At 38.4% G+C, this 12533-nt stretch overlaps 1 protein-coding gene across 10 annotated transcripts in view; it reads right to left on the minus strand.

Annotated features, from left to right (window-relative positions):
• APBB2 (amyloid beta precursor protein binding family B member 2) overlaps nucleotides 1–12533 on the minus strand; it is a 161645-nt gene that overhangs the window by 59082 nt on the left and 90030 nt on the right. For 6 of the 10 annotated variants that reach the window (XM_083861495.1, XM_083861497.1, XM_083861493.1 and 3 more), the window contains 4 exons: nucleotides 5857–6065; nucleotides 881–943; nucleotides 356–441; nucleotides 180–240 (listed from right to left, as the gene is read on the minus strand). In XM_083861495.1, the coding sequence (XP_083717621.1) occupies nucleotides 180–240; nucleotides 356–441; nucleotides 881–943; nucleotides 5857–6065 (419 nt within the window). The remainder of the gene's footprint in view (nucleotides 1–179; nucleotides 241–355; nucleotides 442–880; nucleotides 944–5856; nucleotides 6066–12533) is intronic. The other 4 variants (XM_083861498.1, XM_083861500.1, XM_083861501.1 and 1 more) reach the window with 3 other exon arrangements.

Here is a 12533-nt window from a genome sequence, read left to right on the forward strand (position 1 = left end):
TGAAGCTTTAGATCTGCAAATTCCTTTGATGGAATTAGCCTTGCATGGTCAATCCACACTGTGCCAAGAGGAGGGGTACACTGAATTTCAAAACTTTAGGAGACATTCTGCACCTTGCAAGCTTATGCTTAAAGGGGTTGATTTTTAATTGCCTTATCACTGTGGATCTTCATACAGACCTTGGCTTCTGGATCACTGTTGATGCTACAAGAATCGTCGTCATCAGATTGTGGACCATTTCTGTGACACAGGGAAAAAAAACAAAAGACAAAATCAGTCTTAAAATCATATGAAAATTACAGCACAACACAGAAAGGAGTTGGTAATTTCACTGAGACTTCTGAAGTCACTGTACCTGAGCTTCAAAGAGGCATAGCGTAATGTTGCTCCTTCAAACTCTTTCAGACTTGGGTCTGGGTTCACAGTGGCTGCATGTAGGTCCTAGAGATAGAGGCAGTGCTATTAGTATCATTTTAACACTATTATAATAGTATTAAGTACACCATCATGTTATTTCTTATCTCAAAGGGAAATTAAATCCTCCCTGCAAAGAAGCGATAGTATTTCTGGCTGAAGTTAAAAAGAGGCATGCATATATATATAGATATATATATTTTTCAAGCTGCATTTCATTCAGTGCAGGCATCTTATTTGTTATATCATGGCAGTTGCCTTGCTAGTTTAGATTGAATCCATTCCAAGTGGAAAGATCAGAAGAGGCAGCATGTTTGTGAGCTAGACTTCACTAGCAGTACCCCCACTCACTTTGGCCTAGGTTATGAATGACATTCATGGAAAAATAAAAGGGGAAAACAGCCACTGCCATGCAAAAAACAAGGGTAATAGTAGTAAAGGTTCTAAAATCTGACAATATACTTGCCTTCCAAATGTCACTATTAATCTTTCCCCCATTCAGTACAGCAAAATCACTCCATGGCTGTTTCTAGACACATAATTATTCACACAGGAAGAAGCACATTGATTAAAAAAAAAAAAAAAAAAAAAAAAAAAAAAAAAAGGAAGAAAAAAAAGAAAAAAAAAAAGAAAAAGAAAAAAAACACAAGACACTGTTGTTAGCATTGATATTTACAGGATGGGTTAGGGAACAGATCACCTCAAACTTCAACTACTTACTCCACTATACCATGGCATTTGGAGGAAAGGGAAGGGAAGACATGCCTCTAACAGTTACTTACCAAAACAATGATTGAAACAAGGAAAGTTAATATAAATTAGGAACAGACAATGAAATTACTTTTTAACTATGATCTTAAAAGCAAGCAAAATGAATCTGAATATGAATGTTGGCCACAGCTGCTACAGCCTTTCATCAACAGCAATTAAGGGGAAACATTAGGATTTCCATTTGATTGGCACTTTTGTTAAAAGACCCTAACAGTACTGGAACTAGAAATACTGAAACACAAAAAATATATACAAGGATAAGATACATACAAAATAAAAATCAAATATCTCTAGAGAGAAAGCACAAGAAAAGGGCAAGGAAGGGAAGGAGGATTAGTAAGGAGTGCAGAGATTTCTTGCTGAAAAAGTAGTTTTGAAAAGTCTAGCAGATTTTAAGAAAAATAACCTCAAACCAAACAAAGCGCCCACCCTCTTATTATCCATTCGAGTTTCTCAAAAATTTTCAGAGGTGTTCAGTGGTTCAGTCAAGCAAGTAGCAGTGTGTTTAGCACTAAGCAACCTGAGGTTCAGGCTTTTCTGTAAAGCTTGAGAGGAACAGCAGATGCTGGAGTGCCTCTCTCCTCTGTCTCACCAAGAGAGATTTCCCACAGTTCTCAATAGAAGCCAGGAGATTTGATAGCTGGGAGACCCAGAGCCACCTCTTTATAGCTTCACCAAATCAAGAGATCTTTAAATTAATTCCCCTTTTAAGATGAGCTCTGCTGGTCTGTCCAGCTCAGGCCCAAGGTGAAGTGGCACCCACTAATGTGGCCCAAATGCATTAACCTGCAGGGTGGACTTCTCACCCCAGAAGTATCCTCAATATATCCCCACTGGAGGAATTATTTTGTGAGAAACAACTCCCAGGAGTAACCCTTTTCTAATGTGTCTTTGAACGAACTGAGTTGTTACCTTTTCCTCCCTCGTTAATTACTAGCTGTTACTAGCTGTTAGTGGTTACGTTGTCTACAGAAGAACTTCTAGAGGTGTTCAAGACCTGGGATGAGTTAGGCTATAAGAAGACACAACTACCATCACCAGATTCTGCTACAGTGTCAAAGAAGTTCTTACTGAAACTTAAGCACTACAGCCTTATCTCTGCACAGGAAATAGGAAAGAAGCAGCAAAATTTCTAAAATTTGGAAGAGAATGTTACAAAAGACAAGGATTCAAAAACAAAGTAATTTGACAACACACAAGAGTAAAGAGGGATCTAAAACTAAGTCAAATTTAAACAGCTGTGCAAAACCAAAAAACATTTTCATGCTTTTGAGGGAGAGGAAGGGAAGGAATGGTACAGGTTATTTAGCATTTATTGGCATTTTTGTTAAATCAGGATTTTTGCATAATGCTTAGCCCATAATTGCTTTGAATTGAAATTTACTGATTCTCTTGTGAAAAAAATTGCCTTGCACTTCGTGTAAAAGACATTTTCACATTATTTTCCTTTTTAAGACATTTTGCCATTTCTATGAACTACAGCATCATTTCTCCCTACCTTTTTTTTTTTAATTCTCTGTTTAACAGTAATAACTGTTTTTCTTTATGCTAAATATCCAGAGTAACCTACAACATAAAAATAGGTGACTTGATCTGTTCTTGTTGACTGCCCTCAGCTGTGAGCCACATTCTATAAAATGAAGCAAAGCTTCTGTATATTACATTATTTAAGAGACAGGGACATAATAAAATAAAATGAAGGAAAAAAAAGAAGGAAACAAGACAAAGAGTAAAAAGGTGGTACTCTGGGGGGCGGGGGGGGGGGATGGTGTTTCTAAATGGTGTTTGACAAATTAATAATCTGAAAGAGGCCAAATAAACTCATTTCAACACTAGCATATGATGCTTTACAGACAAATGTGACTTAGATACAGTATTCTTAGGGAGTCATGGAAGCCAATTGGTTCAGATATGAAATGCTACCCATGCCAGTCTTCAATCCTTGATTATACTCTTTCATCTGCCTAAAACCTATATATTTCCCAGCCTTTTCAGAATGAAGCAACAGAAACCCAGAATGGGGGAATGAGCTAAACCAGCCCTCTCAAAACACATAATCTCGAAGCACAGGCAGCAATGAGGGAACCAGGAGTACACAGCTCACACATGGGCCCAGCTTGGAGGTGGAAGTTCTCCACCACACGTGATGCTGCCAGTGGAAGTGCTGGAATAAAGACATTTGGGAGCCCCTAGTTTGGACTGAATTCCCAATCTTCTGTGAAGTGTCAGATGGACTTTATCAGAGACATCTGTATTACCCTTTCCCAGGGAGGAGCACTTGGGTATGCAGCAGTGCAGTTAAAAGGAACTGAAACAAGTATTGCCAGCCAGTGACTTGGAGACGATACAGTGCTGTCATGTACCAACTGCAGAGAGACTAAACCCCAAAAATTCCTCTTAAACACACACTGTGACTAATTTCTCTCTAACTGCTCTGTACTGGGGTTTTGTAAGGATTCTTCCTCCACTTCCTTTTAACAAAGCTTGGCATCTGTGGTTTCAAGAAACACAAGACTTGTTCTAACAGTACTCGCTATAACTCCAACTATGCCTGGAGCCTCTGAAGCTGTTTCAATATTTAGAAGTGGACAAAATCCTGAGCCCAATCCATGCTCTTGCTTTGAACTCCAGTACTCTAAGTCTGGTGGTATTGTATTGGAACACTATCTTAATGATCACTGAGTCAAAAAGCCAGTACTGCTTGAATAACACTAAGATGCTTACCAATGAATGCAGAAACTAACAAAAAGCAAATGCTTTCACCTATATCTACAATTAAAATAACTACATGATATCATACTAATACAAATTTTGGGGATGTGCTTATTTTCTAGATCACATTTTACAGCACAGTATATGATCTTGGTGCTGCCATAGAACTGTCTATGCATAAATCTTTGCTGGAACAAATTCTTTGCTGAATTAGAACTGCCATAGCAAAACTTAGGTGAACCTACTATGGACTCACATACGTGTATGTCTTATTTAATACATCCATACTGTAATCCATTAAAATCTATGTTATTATAATTCATACATTTTGTACTCTTGTGATGCTGCTGAGAATTAATGACTATTATTCATAATTAGAAACTATATTTCATTTAAAGCAAACAGAATCATGAAAGGTTAAAAATACATGTAAGAGATTACCAGCAGGTCCGAAAATTTAATTGTAAAGACACTTTAAGCAGAAGTAGAAAAATATTTCAAATGAAAAGATGCCATTTTTCCTCTGCAGTTTACCAACCATACTGATTTCTGGGTTTTTGTGAAAACCATCTATAATTTACTAATTAAAGTCTCATTCTCTACATTCTAGAGTAAGAAAAATAATAATGGTAAAGTTATATCCTTCGCATGTACATTACAGGAATTTATACTAGAAACTTATGTAGCACTTTGCATTCAGAATTTCTGAATTTTTTATTATTTTCTACCAGAAGGGTAACAGTTACAGTTCTTTCTCCAGGAATCCTCTCAAAAATTATTTCCAGCATGCCTGGTGCACAGTATGAGAGCTTGACTGATGTAAACCATAAATGAAATGTTGTGGTCAAGTTTGCAGACTATATGAGTAGCATTAACGAACATGTGGGAACAACCTTTCTAAAATAACAAACAAGATTGTACATATTTAAGCCTACACAGGATAAAAGTTTCAGAGTCTATATGGTAATACGTTTTTGAATGTCCTTAACTCCTCTTAACTTTCATGTAAGTTAGTTTGTTGCATATATGAACAAAACCAAGAACAGAAAAAATGTTTTCTCTAAATGAATTAAAAACTAAAAATCCAACCCCCTAGGAATTGCCTGATCCAAAACTCAGAGCCAGTACAAAGACTTCCCTTGACAGAGCTGTGGACATTTTTCTTAAAATTCAGTATAAAAGTAATTTTAAACCAACCTTATTTTATATTAGTATTTGATTCCATAAAAGTCTTCCCAGCATACCAAAACAAAGTGATTGTATTTTTTGAAGCATACTCTTCTTTATGAGAATTGATTTTATTTTTCTACTTACATGACACAAAACAAACCCTTGGATTGTGCCTGAAAGCATTATTTTAAAAGGCAGTACCACACATACTGCTCTTTCAGCACATGTGGAGGACAGAGTTTACCTCTCTGTTTCTAGTTAAAGCCTGACTGCAACACTGATAGATAGTTGGTACTGTTAGGATGTACAGAGACTTACACTTGAGAACACTACATGTTTATTCAGTAGAAACTACCCTGTAAAGGAACTAGTGTCTCAAATGAAGACTCATATGTCTTTTGTGATACTCCTACCAAATGAGCCAAAAAGAAGATGCAAACAAAGAGCACAGCCAAAAGTCTTCTATCATGTGCAAAAATTGTATGTATCCTGTATCCATATATTGCAGCAATGCTTCAGCCTTTGCTACAGAACTGCCAAAGTTTCACACTCATCAGGCACTGCCTAATTTATCAGAGACATGTCTGATTTCATCCAACACATCCAAAGTTTAGGGTGTTTAATCAGGCACAACTGTTATAAAGTGCCATAGAGAATCGATACTTACAATGTATTACCAACAAGTAGCTACATTTTGGGACATTATCAGGCCAGTTTAGCTAACAAGTTCAAAAAGTTATTTCAATTTTCCTTACAATATGTAGCCCACAAGAAGACACAGCAGGTTACCTCAGTTTCTGGAGTAGGAGATGGAGTAATGGAACCAAGCGATCCTTCCCGTGAGCCCTGGAGATCTGTTGGGATGGACACAGGACGCTGCCATTGAGTTGTTCCTGTTGGTATGTGCCAGTAGTAGATCCCAGCAATGTCATTTATTTTTTTCCAACCAGGTGGTAAGTCTGGATCTGTCTGAAATGACTGATCACTCCATATATCTGCTGAGAACAAGTGAGAAAAAAAAAAAAATCACACAAAGACACAAAGTTCTTGCATGGGTCTGCACACCTGGTATTGCGGTTTTACAGTTCCTGTGCAAACCACCACCAGAAAAACATACCAAATTATTGAGGCTCAATGTAACATGACAGATTAAAAACTTCTTGTTATACTGCTGCTCTTAATACTTTTTTGGAATTAAAAGTTCCTTGTTAGTCTATCCTTCAAACCTTCTTCTAGGAACTTTCTTATGGGTGCTTTTTTCTGAGTCTCTCTCATTTCTGGTACCCAAATTTATGCACATACACACAAACAGACACAAAAATTTCATGATAACTTTCTTCCAGACTATTTCTTCCCCTTAGCCACTTAAAAAGTTCTTAAATTACTGATTTACCACTTGAAGACTAACCTAAGCAAGAGACGAAATGCTAGATGATATCATTACACTCAAATTTAATAGAAAGCCTCAAAAGTCTCACCTACAGCCCAAATCTGAAATCAACAACATTACCATAATCAGTTCCAGAAGTTCATAAATATTCTAAATATTTGCTTTTAAATGTCTCCTGTTGTGGCCTCTATGGCATTCAAGTACATAGTTCCTGACTCCAAGGTCATAGATGTTTTAAAGCCTATTCATCTTCAACCTTGCCCACTTTTGTTTTCCAACTGAATAAATCGACTGCATTCTTCTGAACCACATAAAAGGCAAATAAATGCAAAACACTTTCCACAATTTGGGCCACATCATGCAAGAAGTAGCATGATCAAATATCTAAACATCACAATGAAGTATTGCAGATGTTTGCAACATCTGCAAGTCCAGTTTAAGTTTAAAGTTTAGGCACAGCTTCTGTCTTTGCTGTACATACATATGGATGTACATACATACACAGCTACTCAAACACACAGCCAGGAAAATCTTAAGCTATGGTTGAATTTAACTACTAATTTCAAACTGATCAACCAAAGACACAGAGGAGTCAACATACTATTATTTATTGTTGCAATGACATGCAGTAGCAGAAAGACATAAATAAGAATTACTTTGAAGTAAAAGCAGACAAAACTCACAGCAGAAATAAGATTTTTAACTCAAAGACTTAAAGAACATTTCTGCAACAATTAGTTATGAGAGAATTTCTTCTCTTGTATGTGAACAAACTGTTGGAAGGAAATTATGTAAAATATCTGGGATAAGAAAATATCACCTAGCTGAGTAATATTAATTTATTTTGAAAATGTATCCACTAGCAAAAATAAATCCACCAGAATATGTCTTCATATTTTGAGAAATAAAACAGGAATTAGATTCCTTTTAAATTAACATAGCTCAGGATTTGAAAGAGCAGCACTGCCCACACCAGATGACTGATCTATGTCTGTGTGCGTCTGCTCCTCACGCAAAGGGACTGGCCTCAGACTATCTGACAAGCATGGCTAAACAGGACAGCACCAGAGGGCATGTGCTCATCCTGAAACACCAGGCCTCATGTTTGCTATGCAAACCTGCTTGAGAAAAGAAAAGAAACATATGTGTGTCGCAGTCCATGCTGCAGAATGGCAGACTGTTGGGATAACCTTTTCACCGGCTGTGGCTCACTACTAGCATGAGCTATAAAGCCTCCCTGGTGCACTGACTGTCCTAACAGATGAAAGCACTCAGTGTGCAAGTCAAAGGTAATGCAGCTTCACAAGAGATACCAGCACAAGAAATACAACAAAATAAGCATCAACATACAAAATCTAACAAGACAGATGAATGTGCTTGAGACATCAGAGACCTACTACAGAATAGTAGGCTGTGGCTTTACTGTGAATGTGGAATTACAGGTAGTAAAATAATTTTCCTCTGAATTTGAATGACCCCATTCAATGGCATGACATTTCAAAACATGTAATTTTTGTTGCACAGCAGCTAGGTATTATTTCTACTTCCATGAGAACTTGGTGGTTGTCATAAACAAGGTGTGGGGACAGAGAGTCAGTGCCTCTCTGCTTAGGTCCTTGTGCATGAGGAAACCTAGTTTGCTGAAGGCGGAGCAAACTTCCTTCCTGAAGAAAATACTCTAAAGTAAGGCAACATGTCTAACACAATAAATTTTGTATTGAACTGGGAGTTGTACTTGGAAAAACAGACCTGTATTTTGCACATTCATCTCTTCTTCAGGTGAAAATAAACCCCACCAATCAGCATGGCTAGGACACTAATTTATGGACAAAAAGAGTACTCTTGAGCAAGAGGAAATGCAGCCCCAAAGAGCTTCAGTTTGACAGTATATGTGACTTCAAAACAGAGACTGTAAAAATGCTGCACAGAGTTATCAGAGTGCTGAAAGTTCTGTTCCTGGGAGGTGCAGTACAGTAATAGCTCCTATGCCACAGGACAATTTTAACTGTTATTTCACATAAAATCACATTTTTTGAAAATTGGGAGACAGCATCAAGGTAGTCATACTAAGACAGAAAATATATTTAGGGAAATCTAAGAAGTATCACTGCATCATTCAAAGGACACATGCTTTGCTTTTCCAGGTATTCATTTCAACAGAGGGATCTCATTTTGCCTCCTTGGAAGGAGTAGCAGCAGATAGGAGTGCACAGCCTCTGGCTAATGCAAATGCAGCTCCGTTGGAGTTAGTGGAAGCACTAGACTTTCAGTCAGTCTTTCTAGCTTAAAGAGGGTTTATTTCACTGCATGGGAGCAGAATGCCCAAGTGAGACTGCTTGTCTGCAAGGCTCAACAACACTTGCAAACACTTGATCTACGCTATCTGAATAGGTTAAGTAATAAAATACCCACACTGTACAGAGATAAAGATATCTTTTTTTTGTTTTGTACTTCTAGCTTAGTTATCTCAATTCTTATGATGGTTTTGTAACAATTTTTCTTCTGCTAAGATCCTCTGAAGAAAAGGGACACCATCCCAACACTGGATTTGATCCAGACTGCAATTGCCTATCACTGTCTCAAATGGATACTTCCACAGTAAAAAAGAATAACTGAAAAGGTGTGTTCATTGTCCAGGCTGGAAGCATGATGGTACAAACAGGAACACTTTCAGTGTTTTCCAAATGTAAAAAAAAAATAATGAATCTGTAAAGTCACTTCTGAATCTCTAGCTGTCCCATTGTTCACATTTCAGCAGTGGATGCACAATATAAATGAAGAATTCAAACTGAAAAGCACCTCGTCTCTAACAAGAGGTCTGCATCAAAGCTTCCTATGTCAAAAATTGCAGAGAATGGGACAGCAACAGTATTCAAAATGTTGACCCGGTGTTTGAATACCAGTGGGAAATCACTAACTTGACATCTGATGTCTGTCTTCACTGCTGGGCTGAAACACAATGAAGAGCTGTCCAATATATCACATGTATATTACAGATGCTATCCTTCTGGGCAACAGAGGGGAAGCACAAAAAGGGACTGGGAAGATAGGATAAAAAGGTTTTAATAGGAGGAAAAGGTGGGGGAAAATATTTTCTTTTCTGAAGTTCTAAAATCTTGAAATGAAAATGGTTTACTTCCAACTTCTGCATCTAAATAAAAGCAAAACTAAAGGAAAAGAAGGCCACAGAAACTTAGTCTGTTTGAAGAGACATCAATGACTTCAGCAGATCTAGGATTTCATCCTAAGGGAAGTATATTCCTCCCCATCCCATACGCATGCTGAAAATCAAGTCAGGCATTGAAGGGAGAAGACCACTTTGTATTAATGACTGGGGGCAAGAAAAATTTAATGAGCACTCTCCATTCAATAGCACAACAGAAAAAATATAGGTCATGTATATTTTTATCCCATCTATTTCCTGCAGTGGGCTCAATGTGCAAGTTTAAATTGTTTGGTTTTATTGAAGTCTCCAAAGAAACTTCTCACTTTTTATGCACTCCGGCAAAATCAACAGCTTCACCTACTTGCATGATTCACACCAATGATAGCCAGCAGGCAGCCTCGCCTCAGCATCACTGCGAGAAGCATGAATGCTATCTCAGAAACAAAAGCAGCAAAAATACAAGTCAACAGGTCAAATAATCATAAATCGGACACGTCTGTGTAATCTGGGGAGCGTTACTCAAGAAGGAGTGATAACCAGCCAGAAGCTGGTTCATTTGTCACCATCTTTGCTCACAGCATGTAACTGGTTGTCATGACAACCCTGTCATCCTCCTTGCCGAATTGCTGAACCAGCCACCAGTCACATGCACTGAGGGAAAGGAAGATTCTCTAACACTTTCCAGGAAAACATGCTTGAAACGTGGGATTTACAGGCATATACCAGACTCTGTCTGTGCCAAAATGATTTTCTCTTTTGAACAATTGTAAAATCAGCCATAATCAGAAAATACTGACTTCACAGAATTCCTAAGAAGGTTTGGGATGAATCACCTGTACTATTTTTCCTTTGCATGAGATGTGGTCTTTGTCTGGCTGTATAACTGAGTTGCTGCAAGCATAAGAGGCATTCAAGCAGAGATGACTAATCTAATGGAAAGGAGAGGAAAGCAGATTTGTTAACATCCAGGAAAAAAATCCAAACCCCACAACTAAACCCACTAGTTTTGCTGTCTTGGCTTATTTCCCCTTTCAATGACCAAAGCCCAGGTTGCTGATAAAAGGACCACAGTACTAGCACAATTACCAAAGAAAACAAGGACAAGTGAATTCAGCAGAGTGGCTCTGAAGAACTGTTGATGACAGCCATGGATGAGGGCAATGGATGATACTAGCTCTCCTTCTTAAATGGGAGAATTTTTAACTCTCCAAGTTGTCTGCTCAGGGGGAATACAGTCAGAGATGCAGAGGTAAAGCTGTAAGAAGCCAGCACCACAGCTTGTGTTTACAGGAGTTGATACTAACAGCAGCAGCATTAGGGAAAAGTACTGCAGTACGACTGTGAGGAAAGGTCGGTATGTTCTTTCCTGGAAAATGGGCAAAAAATAGGTTAAGACAAGAGGACTAGCCTGTTCACCAACCAAGAACACCTAGCCACCAAACAAGCAGAGTCTGGTAAAGTAAGGAAGGAAGACTTGGAGGCAACCTGAATTGCTCTCTCAAGGGAGCTGTTGTGGCAACAGAAGGACCAGGAAGAAGCCAGCCTCTGTCCCATCTGGAGGACAGGGGCTGTTTAGCCAGGCAAAGCAGTGGTGACAACATGAAGTTACAGACATGTAGGAAGGATCATGTCAGCTTGAGTAAAAGCTGATAAATGGCTACCTGAAAAGTGCTGTACTGGAGACATATCCTATGGCTCTTCCACTTTACTGTGACAAGATCTCAATCTCTTGATTAGGGTGCTGGACATTAGGAGAGCTGGGCAACTAAGACGAGGTACTGGGTCTGGTTGGAATTGGGATAAGGTACTGCACATTACATTTGTGACCAAATGTGCTAGAAACATGCCAGTGGTTTAGTAATGGCTGAGCAGTGCCTGCATAGGCCTGAGATTATCTCTATTCTCAGCCTCAAGCAGACAGGCTAGGCATTGGCCTGCTAGTGCTAGTGTTTGTATTGCTTTTTATATATGATTATTTCTTTCTTCCCTTACTAAGCTTTCTTTATCGTGAGTCATGGCTTCTCACTTTTGCTCTTCTAGTTCTCTTCCCCATCCCACTGGTGGGAGGAAACAAGCTACCACAGAATTCAAAGCATATTGGCCAACCTAAGATCCAGTAAAAAATAAGCAGGCACCATCAGGAGTGGAATGAAAAGGAGTCCCAAACAAGTAAGGGCAGCATGTAAATGAATGGCCTTTCCACCAACTTGGTGCTTGAATAAGATAGTATCTGAACAAAGTGCACCAATACCTTAGAAGATTTCTACCATCTAATTTTCAAAGCAGTCAGAATAATTTGATACTGTTTGGCAAGTGATCTATAAATAACTTATAAATACATTTTGCATATCACAGAATTACAGAATGGTTGGGATTGGAAGGGACTTCTGGAGATTATCTCTTCCAATCCCCCAGGTACACCTAGAAAAGGTTACACAGGACTGCATCCAGGCGAGTTTTGAATATCTCCAGATAAGCAGACTCCACAACCTCTCTGGGCAGACTGTTCCAGTGCTCTCACCCTCACAGTAAAGAATATAACCAGCATAAGTGGCTTTCTAGCTTATTTGAAATACTAATTCTCTATTCCTTCCACTAGATGGCAAAAGTTTTTACCTAAAGAGTAGTCCAAAACACAGCAGACTGTGTACCTCTAATTTGGTCTGAATCTACTGTGATCACTTATTGTGTGATTGTGACCCAAACGACCTCCTCACCTCAAAGGACTCTGAGTGGCAAATAGTTCATCAAGAGCTATTCAAGAGCATTTTCATTATCATCATTAACAAATTACTAAAAATGGTATTGCAAGTTAACTTTCAGGGCTAAACCAGTCCAGCAGCAATATGCATCTGCTTTTCTGATTTTATTTTTTGCATAGTATCTCTTCTTCCCATGCCATTCTCCACA

The sequence above is a fragment of the Zosterops lateralis genome, assembly GCF_965231275.1.
Source record: "Zosterops lateralis genome assembly, chromosome: 5".
NCBI lineage: Eukaryota > Metazoa > Chordata > Aves > Passeriformes > Zosteropidae > Zosterops > Zosterops lateralis.